Genomic DNA, 26,937 nt, shown 5'->3' on the forward strand with positions numbered 1-26,937 from the left:
TGTTCCCTTGTTGGCAATTCAATAAATGGGAATCAAAATGGTTTCTTCAAATTCTCGGGGCGGGGGTCCGGAGGGATGGGGCGGGGGAGGCGGGGAGGGAGGAGAAGGAAAGGGAACACAAAGAACTGAAACAACCGAAAAGTGACGTTAATTTTTTAAATCTCCACATTCTTCCTATTTCACTCTGCCTCATCTCGGAGTTAGGAAAAAGAAAAAGGGAACAAAACATTTCGCCTGATTGAACTCTACTTCTTGGGGACCTCTCTCCAACTGACGACTCTGAGCCCCCCCCCCGCAAAAGATCAGATTCACCCAGGGAGGCTTCCTTCCTCCTACCTATTTAAAATAATTTATAAAAATAAATTATTTTAAAATAATTTTATTTCATACTATCAGAGTCCTTAATCCATCTGGAATTCATTTTTTTAATTGTATGAGATGAAGCAGTTTTTAAAAAATTTTTTGAAGAGTTTAGCTACTTGTACCAACTGCACTTGAAATGTTCATTAACTTCCTGCCGTTCTAAAGCGACGAATTTAGCCCTCTTTTTCATATTCTATACCCTCCCCGTAAGGGATCTCACATTTTCCCAAGATTTCGATGTTCTAAGGTACATTGACAACGCTCCAATCTTTCCCTAGCCCTCACCAGACACTCCATACATTCATTTGCTCTAACCAAAAACCTTTGCTTTATCCCGGATTCCTCTCTTCATCTCACACCTCACAACCCCTTTAAGAGCAAATCGGTTAAATATATATATACATCTGACCACTTCTCACCACTTGCATTGTAAGCGTCCTCGTCTGGGCTACCATTGAATCCCACCTGGATTCCCGCAGAACCCTCCTCCCAGTCTCCCCGCTTTCACTCCTCTACCGTCCCAGCTCAGCCAGCAGCCAGAACAATCCTAACAGTGAGTCAAGTCATGTCATTTATTTGTCCCAAAGCCTCTGCTTGTTCCACATCTCACTCCTGGGGACTTCCACCAGGTTTTCTCTTTGCCTGGAATCCTCTTCCCTCATACTCTGGCATGGCTGAGTCTGTCAGTGAATTCAAGTCTTTGCTCAGATGTCAACCTCTCATAAGAGCTCAGATGAAACTGTAGCGCCATCTTAACCCACCTACCCTGCTCTATATTTTTGCCATGCCGTTTGCAATCTCTTTCACGTGGGAGTTATTTCCTATTATGTTTATTGTTTATTTTTTAATCACACCCCCTACTAGAACATAAACTCCAGAAGAATAGGAATTTTATGTCACTGAGAACATCCCAAATATTAGAAGAGTGCCTAGTAACCAGTATCAGACGGCCAGTATTTTTGAGTGAATGAATGATTGAATATGACAAATATTTCCTTCATATTCCATAGTCATTTCACACTCAAGTCTGTAAACATTCCATGTATTCTGCCAAAATTACATTTTCCATCCTCCAAGTCAAATGGCTAAGGGTCCGTCTTCTCCAACTCCCCCTTACCCTTATTCTGCCCATCTCCTCTGCCCACACGGTGCAATCGGTCACCAAGTCCTGCTTCTTAATCCCTCCTCTCTCTACTGCCTCCCCACGCCCCCTGTTAACTACCTGGTTAACAATCCCTGTTAACCAGGTAATTAATTACCTAGCTTGAATGTATTGTATCTTTCATCTTTGTTGGTGTCTTTGCAGCCTCCCACACATTTCCAAGCCTCCAGCCTGTCCCCGTTTGACTCCTCCCTCACATGACAGCTAGAGCAATCTAAACCCAAGCTTGTCTCTTTCCTACCTAAAATCTTTCCATGACTCTCCATTGTATTTGGAACCCTGTGCACACTGCACGATATGGTTTACAAGCATACCCATGATCTGCCCCTTCTTCTCCCAAACCATGTCTGACTCCTTGAAAGTTACCCAGATAGATGCGTTCTGTCTTCCAGACCCTCCTGTGCACGTGTTTTGTCTTTGGCCTGAAATACCCTTCTCCAGTTGCTAGAACTGGAGAACACACACCGTAAGACAGAATTCAAGTTTCAAGACTTAGATAAGATGACCTCCTGACCTGCTTCCAAGCTTGTTATGGAATCACTGGCTTACTTACCAGTCTCCCCACTAAATTGTAATCTTCAAAGCAGAAGTTTTCCTTCACCTCTGAATGGCTGGTGCAAAGCACGATACAAGGTATACAGTCATCACTGTATAAATGTTAAATTATCATGTAAAGAGCTGTAGAAATTGTCTAATACTTTTCCTCTTGCCCCCCTCTGTAAGAAGGCAATCTTGGGTTGTGGAATGCCTTTCAAAGTAGAAACAGCATGGATATTTAGAGTCCTATATACCTGGGTTAGAGTTCTGACTTTGGTGATTTGCTGTAGTGAGGGAGAAGCGAACACACACTTTGGAGCCAATAGGGTTGAAATCCCAAATCTAACCTTTACTAACTGGTTGAGCTTGGGCAAGTTTCTTAATATCCTTCTGCCTCTGAATAGATATGAGTTTTATAGCAATTCCTGTATCATAAACTCATTTCAACAATTTATTTTTATTTTATCAACCAACTTAAGATTGCTTATTTTTCCAGTTAGGTCTCTTCCAAGGTATCCGTAAAACAGGAGATAGATGCATTCAGGGAGTCATTCTTGCCTTTTCTTTTTTTCCATCAGGATGGAATATGTCGTAGCTACTCATAGACCTCCCATTGGTTACAGTACAGAGGTCAGCTTAGGTATCTGCTCTTCCTCCCTTTCCCCCTTGGTTCTCAGGCCCAAGAGTCTTCCTGCCCGACCCACCCTATCTGGGAGAGATGTGAGGTAGAGGGTAATTTTATAAGGTACAAATTAAAAGAAAAGTAGAAGCTTTGGTTCCCTCCTTGAGCATTTCTCACTCGTAATTATGGAGGAATTATGACCTATGGTGTAAAGAAAAGAAGCAAGGTGGCTCCACTCTGTGTTCTTCCTCCCCTGGCCCTCCCATGGATGCTCTCATGGGTAGACCATTGATCCTCAAGGAAAAGTTGGCTTCACGGTCAAATTGCATTAAAAGCTTCTCCAAAATATATAAATTAAGCTAAAAAAAATCTTCTCCAGGAGCCAACTGAGGAGCAAAATAGCAAGAAATGAGGAATCGGCCTCCCTAGGGGACCAGATAAAGGAACCACTTCTTTGAGCCAAATAAAAGCAGGCTAAGATTTAGAGAGAATCTAATCCTCCTCCCAAAGATGCAAGAGAATATGGGTTGTACTCTTTGCCTCCCTGGCACGTCTGTTCCCAGAGAAAAAAGCAGGAGGCGGTGTCCTGACTGAGCTCACCCTTGACACAGAAAGGAGTGGGTAGGGAGCGGAAGGCAAGGCTCCGTTCAATTCCAAAGATTTGGTTCCACTCAGTTTCATCCTGCTATCACCACTAGATACTTTAGCCCTTCATTTTCCTCTAGAATGTAGATTAGGACCACAAGGTGAATGTGCAAACCTCTCACCTTAGATCTGAGGTATTTTCACTGTAGAGAATCAGAAGTGATTGAGGCACTTTACTATGCTGAGGTCCAAATCAGAGTACGAATGGCAAAGAACACAAGTTATTTCTTGTGGGCATGATGCCTTCGGGAATGCCCTTGCTCCCCAGTCTTTGGGGTTTTTGATTTTGCACCAATGGGAAACAAAGGGGCTGACGGTCTGAAAGATCTTCTCCCAACAGAGCCCTGGGGCGGTGGAGAGGGCATCCCAAAGCCAAGGCTGCTGCCTGCCTTAACTGATCCAATGACAGGGGTGCTCTGAGCAAAGGAGGCCATGGATGTGTCCCCAAACATAGTTTCTCTTGCAGAAATGCTGGCCTTCCCCAGGGCCAAAGGTGTGCCCTGGCTGGTCCGGCCCTGGCTGCCTGGGCCCCAGCCTTTCCCCAAGGGTGTGATGGTGTTAGTGCTCCCACTCGGCACTGCTCCAGGGCTGAGTGCTCCGGAGCTGGAGCTCGCGTCTGGGGCAGTGACGCTGAGTCCAGTCTCCTCACAGTCCACAGGGCTCACTAATCCCGCAAAGTCAAATGGTCGTGGGGCTGTGCTGCCAAACACTGAGCCACAAGCCCCAGTCTGGTGGCTTGGGGTGACAACTCCCAAACCATTCGTATTAGACCAAAGGGAACCTACTGGAGTGCTGTCAAAGGCCGGCCGGAAGCTGGCAGGGATGTGAAAGGTGGAGGCTGGTGGTGCCAAACCCCCAGAGGCTGACTGCGTGGTACCGCTGAAGGATGGCTGGGCTGGGGTCGGTGTTGGGGTTGAGGAGGCCACTGTTGAGCTTCCGAAAATGGGAGAGCTACAGAAGCTTGGGCCAAGGGCTGGCTGGGGGGCTTCTTGCTTCTGCACATATGCAGCCCCAAATGCAGGTTGGGAGCAGGGTTAGTGGGGAAGGTGGCCTTGAGCTTGACTCCAAGGGAATTGTGAATGCTGACTTCGAACTGGAGATCCTGGATGACAATGCAGGCTGGCTGGTGGTTACTAGGGCTGAAGCTGCCGGAGGGCCACCCACAGCGCTAAAATCGGCAGTGCTCCTGGTAGGGGATATCTGGACAGCACTGGGAAGAACCTGGCTAAAGATGGTGACTGTGTGCACAGTAGGAATGGTTGGACGCTGGCTCAGTGGGAAAGTGAAGTCTGCATCTGGGGAGAAGCTGGCCCTGAAAGCACAGGTAGCCCCGAGAGGGAAAGGGGGGCAAGTGGAAGGGATGGAGCAAGTGCGGCCCATGGTACTGGTAACATTCACTACACCAAATTCCAAAGGCGGCTTAAAGGAGCCTTTGGATGTGCTGGCTGGGGTGGTGGACATGACTACAGAGGTAGCCTTGACCAGGCCATGGAAGAGACGGGTAGAAGCAGGAGTAGGTGGAGGAGAGGTCTGCTTGAAAGAGAAAGGAGCTCTCACGGGCATAGTTTTAAGTGGTCTTATGCTGCCAAAGATAGGCTTGAAGGTGGGAGTTGAGATACCTGGAGGTGAAGATGCTGCAGCTGTGCTTGAAATTCTGGAATATGAGGAGACTCCGATCTCACTATTGGCTGGGAGCCCCAAGATGGGTTTTGACATGCGGTCAGCAGAAGTTGCAACAGGAGGTGCAGATGCAGGAAGATGCGGGGCTGGGCTGCTCATCAATCCAAACACAGTACTTTGCATAGCGGGTGCTGCAGGGTTAATGGCAGGTGAGCCTCGGGGTACGGCAGCCTGAGAGGCTGAAGTGGCCACGTGGTCTCAGTGACTGGTGCTGTGGGGGAAACAAGGGTCAGGAGGATGAAAGTAGTGGTGGGTTTTGAGTCTGAAGAGGTGCCTGAAAGGGGCTCTGACTGGGAGCACCCATGTGAGGCCAGCAGGCTCGCTGTCTTCAGAGGCGAGTGGGCCACACTGATTGCCTCTCCGGTAGGTTGTGGGAAGGCCAGTGGACTTGGAGACTCCTGCATTTTATGTAAGCTTTCCAGCTGAGGATCAGTGCCCTGGGACAGGGGAGGCTGAATAGCAGACCAAGTGTCAGGGACAAAGTCTGTGGTGACCTCAGTCGTATCTTCTCTGGCTTTGTTGCTCCATTGGAGTCCAGCTTTCTTCCCTAAGGCCAGGTCTTTGGGGACTGCATAACCCAGCTGAGGAGGCGGAGTCAGGGACAACTGGCTCCCCGGGCTTGACGGAAGCAGGGGAACCTGATTTTGTTGCCCAGAGCTGCCAGATGTTTCTGGGGACTCATCTGATACCACTGGGACTGGAGAGTGAGACGGATGACCAATGTTCTTTCCTTTTCATTGGCCACTCTGGTACCTGGAGTTATGTACTGGGAATACTCTTCCAAGGCTCAGAGAAATCTCTAGAAGAGCTGTAAGAGCTTGTAATAGCATTTCTTTGGGAGCTAAGGGGGCCACCTGTGTGTGTGCTGGCCAAGGAGTCCATGGAGGAGCAGCTGGGCCTGTTATTCAAGCTGTGATCTGAGCCCCAGCAGTCGAGGCTTCTCTTCAGAGGCCCAGGCCTCGGCACAAAAGAAGTGAGGACTCCATTTTTCATCAGAGGCTTAAACGCAGATGGTCTGGTCTCTGGAATCCTCTTACTGTCCAAGCTCTCATAGAACAAGTGGTTCTTCCCATCTCACTTTCCCCTTCTTGCACTCTCTGAGGGCCCTCAGCACTGTCTCCTTCGCACATGGGTCTGGGGCTTCTCAGAAGGTGAGACCCCTGCAGAGTTCGTTACCTCTGCTAGGGCAGTGGAGGGGGGCGCTGTCCGCTCACGAGGAGCGAGCCTCCTGGTCACCGGGCTCCTTGTTGCCCTGGGGTGCCGAAGAGACCAGATACTCCCCCTTGAAGTAACTTTCCCACCAGTCTGAGGGAAGAGGCCCCATGATGGAATTCCGGGACCTGTTCATGGGAAAGGGCCTCCAAGCCTCATTGACCACGCACGCGTTGGGACTGGTAGGATCCCAGTTCGGCAGGCTCCTCGCAGGTCTGTGCCGAGGGGCAGGGTGGGCACGATGGACGTGCTGAACCCGGGGGACCTGATGAAGGGGCTGAGCTGGCCGGCGGTTCAAGGGTCTCTCCGACAAGTCTGTGCGCCCCCCTGCTGGGGATGACGGCCAGAGTCCCAGCTTGCCCACGTAAGTGCCCATGTGGAGCAGTGAGGCGGGGTCGGTGACTTTGACTTCGGGTTTGGGCTCTCGAGGTTTCTGACGCCTAGTGACTCAGCCGCAGTCGAAGTGTTCCGGTGTCGGTTGGGATCCCTGCGCGAGGAAAGTGAAAGGGTCTCGGGGCGCTCCTCACCCTCCAGGTCCTGCATCCGAAAGTGAGCGGCCGGTGGAAACAGAGGACACGCGGAACCTCAGCCGTCTCCGTAGCCCGCTCTGCTAGTTTGAGGCCTAAGCTGGCCGCTCTGGCCTCTCTCCTCTCCTCTCCGGGTTGCAGCGCGCGGCACGAGGAGAGGGATTGGAGAGGACGCGCGCGGCCGGAGTCCCTGAGCTAGAGTCCCAGAGCTAGAGTCGAGCAGGCGCTGGGTCTCCAGACTCCGGCTCCCGGCCCCGGCACCGAGGCCGCCCGCCCGCCCCCGGAGTCGGAGTGGGGAGGGCAGTCCGAGCCCCTCAGGGTGAGTGGGTGGAGGTTGGGGGCGAGGGGCGGGGCGCTGGCGGGAGCGCGGGACCGGAGACCCGGGTGCGTGGACCTGGGCAGCCCAGACGGCGTTCGTGGCGCCAGCAGCGGGGAATAACGGAGGCCGGATTTGCTGCTTGGGGATTCCCGTCCTTCTTCCTTTCCTTTGCCTTTGCCTTTTCCTTCCTTCCTTTTCCATCCGCCTCCCCGAGGCTGAATGTGTGTCGCCCTCGATTGTTCGCACTTTGAGTATGCGGGTACGATGGCACTCTGGCGGGCTCGCGAGGCTCCGGAGGGGGCCAAAGGGATTTCTTGTCTACCGACCAAGAGCCTGAGCGCCTCCGCAGGAACCCGGCTTTGTCCCTCGCTCAGCCACGCCCCCCCGCCCCGGCCACCCTCTCCAATCGCGATCCTCACACAGCCCGGTGGGGTCGGAGCTCCAGCAGGGGAGCAAAGAAGTGGGAGATTTAATTTGCGGCTGAATATTCAGGCTTAGCCTGAGTGAACTAGGGCACTAACATTCTGAGAAATTGAAAAACGAATAACGTTTTAAGATTTGTAACACCATTCCTTCCAATAACAATAAAAATGGCACGGATTGAATACGATTCTTTCAAGAAACGTCATTTTAAGGTTAAGTTAAGGAACTCGGAGAACGAGTTCCATTCAAAACCCACACTGTCCAAAAATGGGTCCAGACATCTCCCACTTCATCGATCTTTCTCCTTGAATTTGTATTTCCACAGAATTTTACGCCAATATAATGTATGCTTACGCTTAAAGTCTTTATTCGATCGTCCTACTATACTAGTCTGCGCCAAATATGGGTATAAACACTGAAATCTGAAATTTTGAGATGTGACAGAACCACAAATCTGTTATAATTAATTCTTTTGGTTTCACTTATATTTGCATTTACTAATAGAATGCAATCAATGAAAACATCGTAAGTAGATAACAAAGTTGAAAGGGCCTTTACTGGAAGTTGTAACAGAAGTAAATATGGAATTTATCACCTCTTTCTCCAAGAGGTCGCATACAATATATTGATATAAGACCGCCTCCGCTGAAGGAATATTTCCATTGCTCCTCTACTGGACACCAGGGATGGAAGGAATTTTACAATTCGGGGCAGTGTGTCACTTCAGATAGCTAGAAGGGTTTTGGAATTGCCTAGTGAGAGAATGGTGGGATTTCAAAATAAGGTGGGAAGCAAGAAGCCAAACTAGAGGATTCTCAAACTCGTGAATGTTAACTGGTTGAACATGGAAGAGGTAGGAATTGATTCGGTGTTTGTGCGTGCTTGTAGCCGAGTTGGAGTAAAGTTTTAATAGCAAGGGATGCAAAAGCTCTCTAGCAGAGGATGGTTTCGACCCACTGGCCATCTGGCTTATGGGCCCCGCACGCTACCGCTTCGCCACTCTGCTTAGCCCCTGACAGAAGCCACTGTTATTCCCTTCAATGATTATGTCACCGTTTCTGCGCTGAACATTTTTTTCGATTTCCTTTCTTTCTGATTTCCTTTCTTTCTGTCGCCCCTCTCTCTCTCGGCACGTAGATCAGCTCTTCCGCAACCAGATGACCTCGGGTCATCACCTTCGGGTCTGCAAATTTCCAACCTGCCCAAGAGTGCCCAAAGCTCGTCATTGAACCCCCTCCCCAGCACCCCTCCCACTCCCTCGAGCCGCTAGCCTCTCAGAGCGGAGGAAGAGCCCGCGGAGCAAAACTCTGGGTGGACCCTTCTCGGGGAGAAGATCGGAAGTCGTGGAGCCAACTCTGCTGCCACCGGAAAGGAAACGTGTTAACCGTCTCCTCTGTTACCTGTCGAAAAATCTTATAGATGACACTTTGAATAAAAGAGAGGCATTTTGCTTGCTCGCAAGGGCGCAAGATTTTCAGTACGGTGCGCCTGAAATAGAGTTCACCCAGTTTGTTTCTCAAATTATTACACGGGGGTCACAATTTCGACTGTATCTCGTTTGGGGACGTTTGGACTAAACAAACAAATACATTTTAAAGTAAGATAGGACCTTCCTTTTCCTGAGGCTTATATTAGAGAGCAGAACCTTTGGGAAGTTCCTGAACACAGCTCTCATTTGCGGCTGCCTCTGCGATGACGTTAGAAGGGGCCCGTCTGGAAGGTTGTAAATCTTTTCTCTTTAGTACTGGAAGCTTTTGGATAGTGAGCGTACAGTGTTCCTTCAGTCACATGGCTAGGCCGAGGCCTGTATGCTAGTGTGTTTTTCTTTGTTTTGTTCGTTTGTTTTTTCTGCTTGTACTCCATGTCCCCGTCCACAATATAACTTAAGGGGCGATGGTGGAGTGGCGAACTTAGCAGCTCGCACCAGCAGAGGACCCTCCTCGGGTCCGCAGCCACGCGCACTGAGCCCAGCTATGCAGCTCCTCGGGTCTGCAGCTACGCTCACCTAGGCCAAGCTATGCAGCTACCCCAGCCAAGGAAAGCGAAACTTCATTATTCCTTTGGGGCTCATACACCGACCCCCCAACCCCAGATAGTTGGCATCTCAAGGAGATGCTGCCATCTTCAAACTGTACCCTCTCAAGAAAGTCTTTTTTCAAAACTTTTCTGACTGCAACTCAGTGTCGAAATACATTTTAAGCCACAACTCAGTACAATATGCAAACAAATGTATGTATATATATATATTTATTTATACATATGATATATATATATATGAGAGAGATAACTATCTGAATCTATCTCTATCATCTATACCAATATCGATATAGCTATAGATAGATGATAGATATTTGGAGAGACAGAGAGACCAAACTCTACCAAACAGTATTTTACTTCATGGGTTTATTCTGATATTTCCTATTTCTATTCCTATATCTTCTATTTCATTTATTAAAATACCATTCATGACCTTTTTTAATATTAATTTTACACCCATTCATTTCTGCATGATTTGAAAAACACTGTCACTTATATAATGGTATTCAAAATGTCTCTTCCTTTTAGAGTCAGATAAGGAAGATGTGAAAGACAGTGACCGTTCCACAGTGGTCAAAGAATTAAGGAAGTTGTTCTAAGGCCACCAGCTTTTTTTTTGGTATCAAACAGGACACAATGTTAACTCTCCCAGAGACTACGCTCCACATGCCCCATCTGTGATTTTTCCTGCAGTTAGTGAAGGGAAATCACACTTATTCTAAACAGTCCTCTCTGATTCCATTTTTTTCCCACCTCTATTCCACAGTTGTGATGTGGATTCTTTTCCTCCTCATCTGCTGAAGGATTCTTGCCTGTGTGACTAAGTAGGTATTTGTCCTCACCTCTTAGAGAATATTTTGCTTTTCTTCCTCTATTTTATCGTGTCCAACATATTGTTCTGATGCTGTTCCCTCTGTGTAGAGAATTCTTACCTCAGATATCTATAAGATTTACTCCCTGGCCTCCTTCAAGCTTTTGTTCAAATGTTTGGATCAATGGATCCAAAGGTTTTGGACAAATGCAGTCTGCTCTCCATTTCCCGTGACTACTTCAAACGATTTGTCTATTAAGTTCTCCTAACATTTCTTCTAGGATGAATAATCCTCACCTGCCTTTGCTGTGTTGTCACAGTACACTGGTTGCAATGTTACCCCATTCATTCAGCATTCACTCTGGCTAGCTGCGGTTTATGGCTCTCTAGCATCAGTTAGATGTTTGTATACTGGAAATTTCAACCTTAAAGTATCTGGGATCATTTGGGATACTGGAGACATGACTCACCAAACTTCAGCCCCACACGGAGAAGGAAAAAAAAAAAAAAAGAGGGTAAAAAAACTTCCTTCAACCTTTTAATAATATTTTAAAATATGAAATTCCTGTTATTGATGCCTGAGGGTGATGACATCTACTGGATGAGTTGATCTGTGCAGCTAATTGTTCAGTGGCTGTTCTGAAGTAGATTTTATCTGGAAGGTATTAATATATGATAAAAGATCCTCAACATTGTGACAATTCCCACAAGTCAGTCCACATGCATTTCTCCACACCTCTGGTCTCTAATCTTCAAATCTTACTCTTTTCAGATTCCTGACCTTCCAGCTAACCATTCCCTTTTGCCTAGGATTCCATATACAACTTTATCTTAGGCCACTTCTCTCTCCATGTAAAGAGGAACATCAAATGAACCATCTAAAGCTCTAGCCACTGGGAGGATTTCTTTTCACCATTATCTTGCAGGGTTACATCTGAATGGGAGATTGTGTCACAGCAGTTCATTTAAAGCTCACAGCAACATACAGAACTCACCTATCTATGAACCAGGTGATTTGATTACCAACGGCTCTTCTACCTAATCCCCACATAATGGTTCTTAACTTCTCTGATATGTCAGACTGGACATTTCCACTGACATTTCATTCGTCAAATCAAGTCACATGGCCAAGTCCATGAGGAAGAGGAAGTGTGTATATTATATAATAAATATATATTTCAATGAAATAATCATAAATAATTATAAATTCACATGAAGTAATTATACTTATAGTTATAAATTCACATGAAGTTGGAAAGATAATGTATCAAGGTTGCATGTATCAACAGTTCTTTTTTTTTTTTACTGTTGAGTATGGATGTATACTTCCATAGTATAGATGGACCACAGCTTGTTTAACCTATTCACCTATTAAGGAACATTTTGGTTGTTTTCAGGTTTGAGCTATTACAAATAAAGCTCCTATAAGTAATAATGCACAGGGATTTGTGTGGATATAAGTTTTCATTTTTCTGGGATAAATGCCTAAGAGTGGAATTGCTGAGTTGTATGGTAAGTGTGTGTTTAGCCCTTTAAGAAACTGACAAACTATTTTTCAGAGTGGCTACACCATTCTACGTTCCTATGAGCAATATATAACGATCCAGTTTCTCTGTATTCTTACCAACCTTTGGCAGTTTTTACCATTTGTTATTCTATCTCTTGCAGTAGGTATGTAGTGATATCTCACCATGGTCTTAATATATATTTCCTAAATGACTAGTGATATTGAACATCTTTTCATGTGCTTATTTCCCATTTGTATATCCTCTTTGGTGAAAAGTCTTTTCATGTTTTTTGACCATTTTCTAATTGGATTGAGTGTTGTTTTAAAGTGGAGTTGTGAGAGGTCTTTGTATATTCTAGATATGTCTTTGCCAGATACGTGATTTACAAATATTTTCTCCCAGTCTGTAGCTTGCTTTTTTAATTTGCTTAACAGAGTCCTTTGCAGAGTAAAAGTTTTTAATTTTGATGAAACCCAGTCAGTCAAATTTGTCTTTTATGGATTGTGTGTTTGGTGTTATGTCTAGGAACTCTCCACCAAGCCCCAGGTCCCCCAAATTTTCTCACATTTTTTCTAAAAGTTTTATAGTTTTATGTTTTATTTTAAAATCTGTGAACCATTTTCAGTTACTTTTTAAATAAAGTGTGAGGTTTAGGCTGCTGTTGGCTTTTTTTGCCTATGGATTGCTCCACCACAATCTTGTGAAAAGACTTTTCTTCCTCTACTGAATTGCCTCTGCACTTCTGTAAGAATTAATTTAGATGTACTTGCATGTGGTGCTTTCTGGATTCTCTATACTGTTTCATCAACATATATCTATCCCTCTGCCAAAAATGTACACTGTTTAATACTGTGGCTGTAAAATAAGTCTTGAAATAATAAGAATATTTTCTTCCACTTTATTCCTGTTTTTAAGAATCATTCTAGTTATTCTAACTCATTTTTCTTCGCATATAAATTTTAGAATAGTCATGTCTATAGCCACAAAAAATCTTACCTGGATCTTGATAGGAATTATGTTAAATTATGTTAAACCTCTATATCATTTCCAGGAGAGTTGACATCTTAGTTATGTTGAGTTTTATAATCACGGAATCTCTCTCCATTTATTTAGGTCTTTGATTTATTTCATCAGAATTTTATAGTTTTGTTGTTTCCAGCATGTACATGTCCACATGTCTGGATAGATTTTCATCTGTGTTCTTTTCCTTTTTTACAAAAAGTACTGCATTTTAATTCTGGTGTTCACATGTTTATTGCTAGTATATAGAAATACAATTGATTTTTCTATTTTGATCTTGTATTCTGTGACTTTGCTGAACATACTTATTAGTTCTAGGAGGAATTTTGTTTGTTTGTTTGTTTTTAGGTTCCTTAGCATTTTCTATGCAGACCATCACATAATCTTCAAATGGCATGGGAAGTACAATCCTTCCACAGAGAGGGAGGGGGGAAATGTATATTTCTAAAGAGAAATACAATCCACTGAGCAAGAAATTGCACCACCAACACACAACAGGACAAAATTGCAGAAACGTATGGTAAAGTATGCCAATATTTCTGGGTAGGGTGAGCATTTCACCTAAAGATCATACTGCAGTATTTGTGAAATAACTCCCTACCTTTTGGGTTTATCATTAGAATATGACATTATCACGGTTTAGTGGAGGGCTTTCCCATCTGCCAAGTAGGTCAGTTGTGAGAGTGAAGAACTGAAAATCTAAAGGTCCTGACCCAGAGAATACTTTACCCAACAATTATAGTTTCCAGTTCCTTTTCTAAAGCACCCTAGTCTAGAGAGATAGCCTTCTTATATTTCATGGGCTGTAAGGGTTTTGTACTGCATTCCTCAGGAAGTCTCTATTGTTATAAACTGCTAAAATCATCTTTTGTTTGGAACAGAATATCAAACCTCAACTACTAGTTAAGGCTGAAGGTAGCTGACTTCTGGGCTTTTTCTCACGGTAGGTTGGTAAAAGTCATCTAAGTTTAACCCAAATTTTCCTTGGGAGAAAAAGCTTAAGTACTAATGGCCCGAGGAAACAGAGGTCCACAGTGCCTGGACAGGGACTTGAACCCTGGACCCTCAGATTAAAAGTCTGATGCTCTACCGACTGAGCTACCCAGGCTCTATGTGCACGTCTTTATTAGGTCTCCTTTGTATGGTTCAGTTGCTTTGGGGGCAATCTTAACCCCCAACAGAATTTTGATAAATTCGATATTCCCCCTCACATTTTTTTCCAGTGGACATGTAACATTCTTCTTCATAAGGTTCAATTTTTCTGAAGGATAGAGTAACTTATATCAAAGGAATCTTAAAACTATAGTAATTTAATACTTACCAACATCTCTTGAGAAAGAGAGAGAAGAGAAAGCCCTTGTTAAACTTCTATGAAAGATTTTCCTTTGATCTTTTATTTCCTTGAATTCGTTATTTCCATCCCGTGTCTCCCATAGAATTTTATTCCAATACCACATCTTTTTATATTTAGTATCTTCTTGATTTTCCTACCATGCTTCTCTCTACCACATCCAGGTATAAACATTGAAATCTGATGTTTTTCTTTTGAACCCAAATCTGTATTAAAAATACTTCTTGTGGATTGTGCTATATCTGCATCTACTTGCACATAATTAATCAAAGCATGATAAACAGATAATAATTTAAACACCCTTTAATGGAGGACATAATGGAAATAAATGTGGAATTTGTCCTCCTCCCTCCTCCATGAAATCGTGTACAAGACTACGTCTACTGAAGGATTCAGTCCTTCCCATTGTTCCCGTGATGGGAGTCCGAGAGGAGAGCATATTTACACCCTGGGGCACTGTGCCACAGCCAAATGAGTCTTAATTTATCAGAAATGTCTTAATTTATCAAGCAGAAGGGCGAGACTTTTCCATGAAAGGTGAGAACGTGGGACTTACGTGCCACACTTGTATGGCAGACTGATCCTCTGAGAGGTGACTTTTGAAAGGTAAATACCTTAGGAAAGGTGAAATATGATGTAAGATCTAGAAGTAGATTTAGTTCAACTATTTGAATACAGCTTAACAATGGAGTTGCTATAAAACTTGCAGCCAAGGTTGGTTCCGATGCATCGATCTCTGGGTTTCCTGTCCAACACACTTCAGCTGGTCCACTCTGCTTATAAACAGATGTTCCCTCGTCGATCTTCAACTCCGTTATCACAACTGGGTTTTCAAACACAAGAATGGCTTCTTCTCTTTTCGTTTTCCCCCGTCTTTTTCTTCCTCCCCCCTAGCTCAGCTCACTCCTCCTTTTACTCGGCCTCTTTTCGGTCCCCATGAGAACCACAGGGTTCCAGTAGCGCCTCCAAGTCTGCCCGTTTCCAATCCGCCAAATATTCAGTCTCTGAACCCGCTTCTTCAGAAGCTTGTCTGGGCTCACAGGAGGAGCTGCAGGGGGAACCGAGGAGAAGCCGGCGGGGCAAAGCCTTGAGGAAACCCTCGCTTGAGAAGAAACTGTCAAAAATCTCAAGAGGTTTTTCTTTGCCTGCAAGGGAGGCAGATTTTCAGAATTCCATTTCCGATTGGATAACGTTTGGATCCGTTTCGACAGGGCACAGGAATTCCTGTGTCTGAAAACAGGATTTTTGTTTTCGGAGTTGGTCTCGGAATAGGGCTTTTGGAAGCCCCTGCACACCAAGGCTCCTGTTCGCGGCTGCCTCTGCGTGCTACCTTCCAGAAACTGCACTGCTAGGTGCCGAATAAGAACTTCACTCCACACAGAAGTAACTAGAAGCCACAAAAATATTGCCCACCAAATCCAAATGTTAAATCTCTCCAATTTAACTCCCCTCCAAACATCTATAGTCCCTCCTCTGGCAGGAGGGTAAATGTGACAGAGAAGTTGGAGTGGAAAGGGGTAGGGGAATTCCTGACTGTTTCGTGTCCTCTCTTGCTTTTGGACGTCGAGGTTGCATTTCCCCTGGAATTCCTTCTCTCTTTCCCATTTGCCAGTTCCTACTTGTCCTTTGGATCTCAGTTCAGACCTTACCCACTACCTCTTCCCCGCAGCTTTTGCTGACTCCTCAAGACTGGTTTAGAAACTCCTAGAATACACCTAGGATCCCTGAAGTTATTTCAATCCTATTAATAGTCCTTATTACATGTTGTATTATAACTATCTCTTGTATGAATCTTACATTTGCACACTCAGGGCTCAGTCCTTAAATACCACGTATATGCAAATGTCTTTCCACCTTGGACTGCTCCTTCAAACTCCAAATTCACACATACAGCTGCCTTCTCGACAAGTATTTTATACTTAACATTGCCAAAGACTGAATTCCTAATCTTCTCCCCAAAGTTTCTACTCCCCAATCTTCCCCCATCTCAGTAAACAACTACTCCATCTGTGCAGTTATCTGTGAATCTTTGCTTTTGCTCAGATCTTACATCTCATCAGCTCCACCTTCAAAATATATCCATAATTCAACCAGGTTTTACAATTTCCTTTGCTATCATACTAGAAGGTCTATCAATTTCTCACCTAATTTAAACTTTTTTTAAAATTTTATATTAGAGTATAGTTGATTTACAATGTGTTAGTTTCAGGTATACAGCAAAGTGGTTCAGTTATACATATACATATATCTATTCTTCTTTCAGATACTTTTCCCACATAGGTTATTACAGAGTATTGAGTAGAGATCCCTGTGCTATAGAGTAGGTCCTTGTTGATTATTTATTTTATATAAAGTAGCGTGTATATGGTAATCCCAACCTCCTCCCCTCTCCTTTTTTTCCTTTGACACAATTTTACATTAATTTTTGTTTCCTTTCTACAAAACCATTCTAAAGGCATTTTACTGATTGAGAACCTCAGGTTTTATGTGAAGTTGCTCCTGTTGTGAATAAAGAGGGAGTTCTTTACTCTGGAATTTTGCTTCTGTTTTTTCCTCCAGGCCAGTTCTACCTGGCAACAAGATACAATTTGAGGTGAAGTCCAAACAGACCTCATTTCACTTAAAATAGAAAAGAATCTTAGCCTGCCCTGTGGCCAATAGTTGTTGTGACCACAGCTGACCATTGGGAACATTTCCAGTATGTAAATTCTCAGGCGTTTCTCTGGTCCATCACCTCAATTTTTGCAATAGACCCGTCATTGGTCCCCCGGTTTGTATTAACCTTGCCCCTTTCCTGTCTATTCTACACACAGAAGTAGTGAAAAATTCCCCAAGGGTTTGAAACTCTGCAATAGTTTCCCTCCTGTTCAGTAAAGAAATCAAAGTGCTTCTCGTGGCCTGCAAGAGCCCTCCCCTCCTCCCCTCCACCGTCCTCTCTAGTTCCTTGCTCTTCCTCAGACAAGTCAGACATACTCCTGCCTCAGTCCTTAGCACAGGCTGCTTCCTCTGCCTGGAAACACCCTTTCCCAAATACGTGCCTAACTCATTTCCTCATATCCTTCAGGTCTGCTCAGATATCACTCTCCCAGTGCAGGCTTACCTGTTCAACATATTTAAAATTACAAGACAATAAAAAGAAAAAAGAAGCCATCCCTATTATCTTTTTGCTATACTTTTTCATTCATACTTATCACCATCTACTGCACTATACATTTTACTTATTCATTGGTCTCCATTTCCCATTACAATGCAAACTCCATGAGGATAGAGTTTTGCCCATTTTGTTCACAGGTTTAGTCCCAGTATCTCGAGGAGTACATGTTAAATTGCAGCTACTCATTAACAATTTGTTGAATACATGTTGAATGGATGGTCTACCAGGGTACAATAAATGAGTTTTTCCACAGGTGGATGTACAAGCAAATTTCAAGTGTTTAACCTTGAAAGGGGACAGGAATGGTCTGTTCATAGGTAAAGGTTCTGAATTCCATTCATATGACTCCCTGTTGTGGGTGTGTGTACAAACCTGACTGAGTTGCTAACCGTGGGTCTTCTGTTTAATTATGTGACCAACCATTGCTAGTCAGTGCTTGTGCAAGGACTTAAAGCTTGACCCTGCAGTTAGAACTAAGCACCTAATACTTCTAATCCCATCTGGAGAGTTGCAGATGTTGATCTGTGTAATCACTAGTTGTTCCACTTTCCAGACCTTCAACTGTCCAGGAATAAACCCTGACTCCTGAGCTACTGGAGCTAAGGCTGGATGAAGATAACACATGAGGCTGCAAGGGAGTGGGAATCTGTTCTAAAGAGGACACATTTTCCTATAGGGCTTCTGAATAGTGCTTTTAAGAAATTTTATTTATTTGGTTGTTTTGTACTTTGAAAAGGTAATACACTCATAGAGTTCAAAAATGTATAAATTGTTATACGGTTAAAAGTTTCCTTCCCATCCCTGTTACTCACCTACCTGGTTCCTTCTCTTTTCTCCACCTTCCACAGGTTTCTACTATTATTAATTTGTTACTTAACCTTCTGGAGTTTCTTTATCCATTTGCATGTAAATATATAGATTCAAATGTTCTGGGTGTTGCTTTTGATACCGCACAGTATATTTTGGAAAACTTTACACATTGATAACATAGAAAGCTTCCTTGTTGTCTTTGCTTAGTTTTACATTTTGTTGCAAAATAAAACATACAGAGAAGTAAATAAAACCTTATTTCTACAACTTAACAATTAATTATAAATTGAAAACCCTTTTAACCATTACTCAGGAGCAAAAAAAAAAAAAAAAAAACCAAAAAAACAGAACATTGCTGCACTCCAGAAGCCCTCAGTATGTCCCTTCCACTCACCCTGCCTTCACACTCTTCTTATCCCCCCAGAAAACCGCAATCCTGACTTTTATTGTAATCATTTTTTACATTCTTAATACATTTTACCATCTACACATACATCCCTAAACAATGTATCATAATTTTGTGGTTTTTACATTTATATAAGTATAATCATACTAAGTATTCCCTTTGTGTCTTTTCACAAAATTATGCTTGTAAGATTCATCCATATTTTTGTGTGTAGCTCTGATCTGTTCATTGTCAATTGTTGAATAGTTTTCAACATTATGTATCCAATTTACTGTAAAGGTTCATTCAGGTTGTTTCCAGTTCTTGACTATACAAACAATACTACTATGAACATTCTTATACAAATCTCCTTGTGCACATATTTCTCTTGGGTGTATGTTTAGGATAATAGGGTATGTGTATCTTCAACTTACTAGATAGAGTCCAACTGTTTTCTAAAGTAGTTGTATTAGTTTAGACAATAGTGGTGATGAAAGTTCTTATTGTCACATCTTTGCCAAATAGTACTCCTTGTCATATTAATTTTAGTAATTCTGGTGGAAGATCAGTAGTATTTAATTATAGGATAACTTGCATTTTCCTAATTTCTAATAATGTTGGTTGCTGTGGTTTTAAAATATATATATTTCCACAAATTCTTTGGCACTCCTCTTATCAAAAGGTGGAGTCTGATTGCCTTCTCCTTGACTATGGGCTGGGCTTAGTGACTCACTTCTAAGAAACAGAATGAAGCCTAAGTGACGCTGTGTTTGACATCTCAAGCTAAATAAAAGACAAACATCTTCTGCCTGGCTCACTCTCTCAAGAAGTCATAGACTTCATAGAGTCATGGACTCATAAAAGTTCTTTATACCATATTTTCATGCTACTCCTGTTTGTAATTTATATTGGAAATATCTTCTCCCATTCTGTGTTTCATTATTTTATAGTTTTTTTTGGATTAACAGAGTTCTTCATTTCACTTAAATTTATCAAATTTTCCCTTATGTTTAGTGCTGTTGTGTCTTATTCCTTTAGAAACCCTCTCCTATCCCAATGTCCTCCAGGATTTTGAAATATTCTCTTCTAAATGCTTTATACTTTTTCCTTTTACATTTCAACAAATTAATTAATGCAGCTGAATTAATTTTTATGTATGGTGTATATTTTCCATATAGAGATCTTATTATGCCAGCACAATTTTTTGAAAAGTCCTTCCTTTCCTTACTCTTCTACAGGGTCCTATTTATTACATACAAGATGTGCTCTTTTTTTTTTCTGTTCTATTGGTCCATTTGTCTATCCTTGTACCAATACCACTCTGTCTGAGTTGATAAGGCTTTAAAGGAAGTTTTCGGGTATGGTTGAGAAAGTGTCCCCTTCCTCCTCTTTCTCTTCTTCCTTTTTCTTGACTTTTTTAGCTGTTCTTGGCTCTTTGCATTCCCAAATATTTAGAAAGATATTATTAAATTCAACGAAATGTTGAGATTTTAACTGGAATTACATTAATCTATTAATCAATTTTAGAAGAGTAAATATTTTTACAATATTGTATTATTTTACAATCCATAAACATAATATGTAACTTCAGTTATCTAGGTCTTATTTAATGCCACTCAATAGAGTTTTATTTTTCCTATGAAGAATTTTACATTGTTTCTTAAATTTATTCCTGAGTATTTGATATTAATGCCATTTTAAGTTTAATGTTAGAATTCATAGAAAAACAATTTATTTTGTATCCAGCAATCTTGCTAAATCTCTTACTGATTTTAATTATTTATGTGGATTTAAAATTTTCTGCATACTGAAGTAATAACTCTAAATAATAAGAATTTTATCTCTTCATTACAATTCTCTCTTTTGTTTGTCTTGCTTTGCAGCACTGGCTAGGACCTACAGTACAGCATTGAATGGTAGTGGCCTTACTACTCTGAGATAGCTGAGATAGCTTTCACAATTTTACCATAAATGTGATGCTGCCCTTAGCTTTTTATACATGTTCTTTTTCAAACAAAAGAAGTTCTTTTCTATTTTTAGTTTGCTTAGAAGTATTATTATTACTGGTGAATGTATGTTGAATTTTATCAAAACCTTTTCTGCATCCATTGAGATGATCATATGTGTTTCTCCTTTGATTTTTTTAAATAATGTTAATATTCCTTTTTTAAAAAATTTTTTTTATAGCTGTGCAGCCTGTGGGATCCTAGTTCCCCTACTAGGGATCGAACCTGAGACTCCTGGAATGGAAATGTGGATTCCTAACCACTGGACCACCAGGGAATTCCCTTCTTTGATCTTTCAGTGGGATGAATTAATGTGGATTGGTTCTATAATCTTCAGCCAACTTTCATTCTTTGGATAAATCCAACTTGGTAGTGCTGTATTATCTTTCACACTTATGTGGATAGACAGTGGGTCAATAGTTTGTTCAAGAGTTTTGCATCTATGATCATGAATGAGACTGGCTTGGAATTTTCCTTTCTAAATATTGTCCTTTTCAGACTTTTGTATGAAGGCTATGCTAGACACAGAATGAGTTGGGAAGAGCAGACTCTCTTACTCTCTGGAAGCATGGAACAGTTCTTTCTTTACTGTTTGACAGAATCCACTGGTAAATCTATTAGTGTCTAGAGCCTTTTTTGTGGGAAGATTTTAAGTTATTGATTCAAGTATACCCCAATAAACCTGACTTTAAAAAATGTCCTTTGGCAAGTTACATTTCCAGTCAATTTTGGTTTCAGGGCCATTAGGTACTATTATTATTGTTCAATAAAAAGGATATCTCCTACTCCTTCTGAGTCTACCATTTTTTGACTGACTTATTTGTAATTTATGCCATCATTGAGGTCACAACATAATAAAATAGTTCACATAAGTTATTATATAATATGTACAGTATACTATAATAGCTTACTGTAATAACTATTATGGTATATTGTAGTATATTATAGACTATATATTACAGTATTTTATATTATATAACAAATAACATATAATATTATATATGTTATATAATTACAATAGTAAACTTCCCACAAAGTGTCTGGCACATTTATATATCATCTCATTTAATCCCTAAGGTAACTGTTGACAGGTAACCTTGTCATTATTTTACAGATGAAGGAACTAACTCTGAGAGGTTATATTCTCTGACCAAAAGTTACACAACTGATAGGTTACACAACTGATAGGTTGAGAAATTGATGCCCTTAACCATTTTCCATACCAATTCCCTCAAATGAGCTATTCCTCAAGAGAATGTGCAGACTGCTCAATTTTTTTTGGTTTTGCCTATTTCTTACTAAATTCATTCCTAAATATTTTTTGTTTCTATAGTTATTGTGAATAAAATCTCTTTTCCATTACATTTTCAAATTATTGTTAGTATAGTGTATACGTATTTGTAGTACTATTAACTTTATTTTGTAACTGCCTACAAAACTGTGTGAACGTGTCATGCATTTTTCTGGTGAGAAAGTCTGCGACTTTCATAGGTTCTTAAAAGGATACATAAATTCAGAAAAGCTGAAACACTGCCGCCTTAAGTCCAGGTTTTCCCAAAACTTTTGTAGCAAGTCCATTACAGTTTATGCTTTGTGTGAACAGTCTTCTTGGACACCAAAACAAATACCAAACTTTGAAAGTCTGGACTACTCTCCAAAACCATGTACTGGATAAGTTCCATAAGTGGATTTTTTTTCTGTCCCTAGGTAGTGAATTTAAAATCACAGGATTCTGAGGTAAATCTTCATATTTTCAGGCCATTGTCTCTATAACCACAGGAAGAAGTCAGACAACAGACCAACGGACTTTTCTAGATGTTCTGAAACTCAAAATTTATTCTCATTCAGATGACCCTTACATATTTAGGTGTGTAAATAACAAATGAACTTCCCAATTTCATCTTTTCTTGGTAATCTGCCCAAGACATATTTCTAGTTCCTTTTCATCTGGGAGATGATGGCAACACTACTCAATTTAGTAGAGAAAGTTGAGAAAGTTACATTGCAAGATTAAGTTTGAATAAATTCTAGGAAAGCTAGCTTTATTTTATTATTTTTTAAATAAATGTATTTATTTATTTTTGGCTGTGTTGGGTCTTTGTTGCTGCGCGTGAGCTTTCTCTAGTTGTGGCGAGTGGGGGCTACTCTTTGTTGCGGTGCGTGGGCTTCTCTTTGCGGTGGCTTCTCTTGTTTCAGAGCACGGGCTCTAGGCACATGGGCTTCAGTAGTCGTGGCTCTCAGGGTCTAGAGCACAGGCTCAGTAGTTGTGGCACACGGACTTAGTTGCTCTGCAGCATGTGGGAACTTCCAAGACCAGGGATGGAACCTGTGTCCCCTGCATTGGCAGGCATATTCTTAACCACTGCACCACCAGGAAAGTCCCGAAAGCTAGATTTATATACCAACAGTTCTATTCATTCTTTGCTGGGGTTTTATCCAACATCATATCCTTAAGAAAAGATCTCAATGTTCCTACTGAAATAAAACAAGGAATTTATACTATTTTATCTCAATATTCATAATATGTTGCATTTTGGAGAAAAAGTACAAGGGTAATATATAGCATATATGGCATATGGTCTGTATCTTCACTGAATCACACTTGATGTAGAGTAAATAAGTCACAATTTAAGAACCACATCTACAGAAGCCTGCATTAGTAATAAAGACAATAAATGTGGAACTTAAATATAAATTAATCAGGCCTTCCAAATTTTGAGGTGAGTAAATCAAAGTTTAAAGAGGTAAAGCAACTTACCTCAAAATAACGAATAGACCTAGTTACTAATAGAGCTGAGATTAGAATCCAGGACTTCCAAAACCCAGACATGTGCTCTTTCCACTGAACCATGTGGTCACTCTAGGAAGTTGACAGTTTTTTGTTTGTTTGTTTGTTTTGTTTTTGGTTGCATTGGGTCTTCGTTGCTGTGCTTGGGCTTTCTCTAGTTGCGGCGAGTGGGGGCTACTATTTGTTGTGGTGCATGGGCTTCTCATTGCAGTGGCTTCTCTTGCTGCAGAGCACAGGCTCTAGGTGTGAGGTCTTCAGTAATTGTGGCACATGGGCTCAGTAGTTGTGGCTCACAGGCTCTCGAGCACAGGCTCAGTAGTTGTGGCACACAGGCTTAGCTGCTCCGTGGCATATGGAATCTTCCTGGACCAGGGATTGAACCTGTGTCCCCTGCATTGGCGGGTGGATTCTTAACCACTGCACCATCAGGGAAGTCCTGAAGTTGACAGTTTTCAGGATCTTCTTTCTGTTTCCCTGGGGAAGGTCTCCATACTAACCAAGTTCCCAAGGCATTCAGAGGATTTCTGTCCAGTGTGAAGCTTTTCATGTTGAACAAAAGAAGAGTTTTGTCTAAAGGTTTTCCTACACTCAGTATGTATATCTGTCTTCTCTCCACTATGAATTTTCTGGTGTTTTGTAAGATATGTGTTCTGGCTAAAGGCTTTCCCACATTCATTACATTTGTAGAGTTTTTCTTTAGTATGAGTTTTCTGATGTTTTTTAAGGTCTGTCTTCTGGCTGAAGGCTTTGCCACATTTATTGCATTCATAAGGTTTCACTTCAGTATGAATGATCTGATGTTGAATAAGGCCTGAATAGTAACTAACAGCTTTTCCACATTCATTGCATTTATAAGATTTTTCAATGGTATGAGTTTTCTGGTGATTTGTGAGGTTTGTACTCTGACTGAAGGCTTTTCCACATACATTACATTTATAAGGTTTCTCTCCAGTGTGAGTTCTCTGATATTGAATAAGTGCTGACCAATCACTGAAGGCTTTTCCACAGTCATTGCATTTAAAGGGCTTCTCTCCAGTATGAATTCTCTTGTGCTGAATAAGGGCTGAACAGAAACTGAAAGCTTTCCCACAATTGTTACACTCATAGCACTTCTCTCCAGTGTGGGTTCTCTGATGCTGAATATGCCCTGGGTGGTCACTAAAAGCTTTCACACATTCATTACATTTGTAAGGTTTTTCTCCAGTATGAACCCTCAGTGTTGTGTAAGGAATGAACTCTGGATAAAAGTTTTCCCACATTCATTACATTTATATGGCTTCTCTCCTCTATGACTTCTCTGATGTTGAGTAAGGTACATACTTCTGCTGAAGGCTTTCCCACGTTCCTTACATTCATATGGCTTCTCTCCAGTATGAGTTCTTTGATGTCAAATAAGAGCTGAGTAGTTACCAAGGGTTTTCCCACATTCATTGCACTCATAAGACTTCTCTCCAGTGTGAGTCCTTTGATGCTGAATAAGGGCTGAACAATCATTAAAGGCATTCCCACATTCATTGCATTTGTATGGTTTCTCTCCAGTGTGCATTCTCTGATGTTGAATGAGGTCTGAACAGTAACTGAAAGCTTTCCCACAGTCATTACATTCAAAAAGTTTCTCTCCAGTATGGACAATATGATGTAGGGTAAGAGCTGAGTGATCACTGAAGGCTTTCCCACATTCGTTACATTCATAGGGCTTTTCTCCTATATGAATTCTTTGATGTTGAGTAAGATGTGCGCTCTGACTAAAGGTTTTACCACATTCGTTGCATTCATAAGGTTTCTCTCCAGTATGAATTCTTTGTTGTAGAGTAAGATGTGTGCTCTGGCTAAAAGCCTTTCCACATTCAAAACATTTATATGGTTTATCACTAGTATGAATTCTTTGATGCTGAGTGAGTTATGTACTACGACTGAATGTCTTGCCACATTCAGTACACTTGTAAGGTCTTTCCCCACTATGAATTCTCTGATGTTGAATAAGGACTGAGCAATAACTGAAGCCCTTCCTACATTCATTGCATTTGTAGGGCTTTTCTCCAGTATGAGTTTTCTCATGGTTTGTTAAATGGGAACTCTGGTTAAATCTCTTTTCACATTCATTACATTTAAAGGGTCGTTCTCCAGTATGACTTGTTTGATGTTGAGTGAGAGTAGTGTAGTCTCTGAAGGTTTTCCCACATTCACTATATTTATAAGGTTTCTTTACACCACATTTACTTTGTATAATTAAATCTGAGTTTTGTTTGAACATTTTTCCATGTGTACCACATTCATGGCAATGCTCTTCTATAGTAGGACTTCCCTGGTTGTCCAGTGGTTAAGACTCTGTGCTTCCAATGCAGGGGGTGCAGGTTCAATCCCTGGTCAGAAAACTAAGGTCTCATATGCAGTGCGGTGCATCAAAAACAAAACCAAAAAACCTACTAGAAAATTTTAATTTATATATGTGGCTTGTATTATATTTCTATTGATCAGTGCTGGTTTAGAGAGATTAGACATTTGCTCAAGGCTACAGAGCTAGTTAGTGGCAGAGCAAGGACCCAACCCAGTCAGCTGGGTGAGAGAGTCCACCTTCTTCACGACTGGTCCCCATGTTGTGTCAGCATATTCTCCATCAGAGAACTCATCAGTCTTTTTTACTAGACTTTGAGCTTCTGGAGATCATAAACTAAAGTCTTTAACCTTTGAATTGTCAATTCTATATGTCAGTATCTGACATATAGAATATGCATGAGGAACGTTTGGTGGTTTTTTTTATGAGAATGCCACAATGATAGCAGTTTTTAAAAATTAGTCTGTCCACTTTTTTTTTTAAAACTAAGCCCTAGAAATTACTTAAAGCAAAAGTTGAGATAAAGCCACTATCCTAATACTTGGAAGAATAATGTTTGATAGTGAGCATCTCCTTTTAAAATAATTACAGGCATAAATGCTAAGAGGGATATTCAACCTGTAAACTGAAACAAATTTCAGTTTACAGTTCAGTTCCTTCAGTTTCCTTCAGAAACCATGAAGGAATCCATGGAGTAGCTGGAAATTTAGGTGCGTCAGAGCTTTATACTGTCTTGCACAGCATGAAAAGATGGTTTCATAAAGGACAGTGAACTCAATCAATTTTATCAGAGAAAATAAAAGAGGGCTAGGAAAAGATAATCAGATCCTTTCTGAAAGAAAAGGAGAAATGCCCTTCATAAGCATATTTGCAACACAGTGGTGAAAGATAAACAGAAATTATAGTCAAGAAGTGATTGTGTGATCATTAAAAGAGCAACATTAACAACCACTTTTAATATTATTTGACTTGCTTCAAAAATTACTTGCATTTTAAAGGAAATTTTACATCAAGATCATGAATATTACAAATAATTCAACTAAATATATAACTATTAGCATAAACAATGTTTTTTTGTGTATTATCCTGTGGAACTGTGTAAATACCTGCCATGAGGATTGGTGTAAAAGAAAGGATGCACAGTAGATGGAAGTACATAAATAAAGAGGCTAAGACTAAAATGAGGATGAGATTCAGATAACTGAACTTGAAAATCTGCAACTTTATTAGGGTTTTCTTGGT

At 41.4% G+C, this 26,937-nt stretch overlaps 2 protein-coding genes and 1 non-coding gene across 3 annotated transcripts; all 3 read right to left on the reverse strand.

Annotated features, from left to right (window-relative positions):
- Positions 1-3,550: 3,550 nt before the first annotated feature.
- Positions 3,551-6,597, reverse strand: LOC137233004 (POM121-like protein 2). The gene is given in 7 exon segments (XM_067755810.1): positions 3,551-4,358; positions 4,360-5,194; positions 5,197-5,725; positions 5,727-6,068; positions 6,070-6,149; positions 6,152-6,290; positions 6,292-6,597. Coding segments are annotated over 7 exon segments (3,039 nt in total).
- A 7,304-nt stretch (positions 6,598-13,901) lies between these two features.
- Positions 13,902-13,974, reverse strand: TRNAK-UUU (transfer RNA lysine (anticodon UUU)). The gene has a single exon. It is a non-coding gene; the product is annotated as a tRNA-Lys (tRNA).
- Positions 13,975-23,720: 9,746 nt separating this feature from the next.
- LOC137232868 (zinc finger protein 420-like) lies at positions 23,721-25,614 on the reverse strand. Its single transcript, XM_067755744.1, is given in 2 exon segments — positions 23,721-24,576; positions 24,579-25,614. Coding segments are annotated over 2 exon segments (1,800 nt in total). The 3' UTR covers positions 23,721-23,812.
- Between the last annotated feature and the right edge of the window lie 1,323 nt (positions 25,615-26,937).

The sequence above is a fragment of the Pseudorca crassidens genome, chromosome 10 (genome assembly GCF_039906515.1).
Source record: "Pseudorca crassidens isolate mPseCra1 chromosome 10, mPseCra1.hap1, whole genome shotgun sequence".
Lineage (NCBI taxonomy): Eukaryota > Metazoa > Chordata > Mammalia > Artiodactyla > Delphinidae > Pseudorca > Pseudorca crassidens.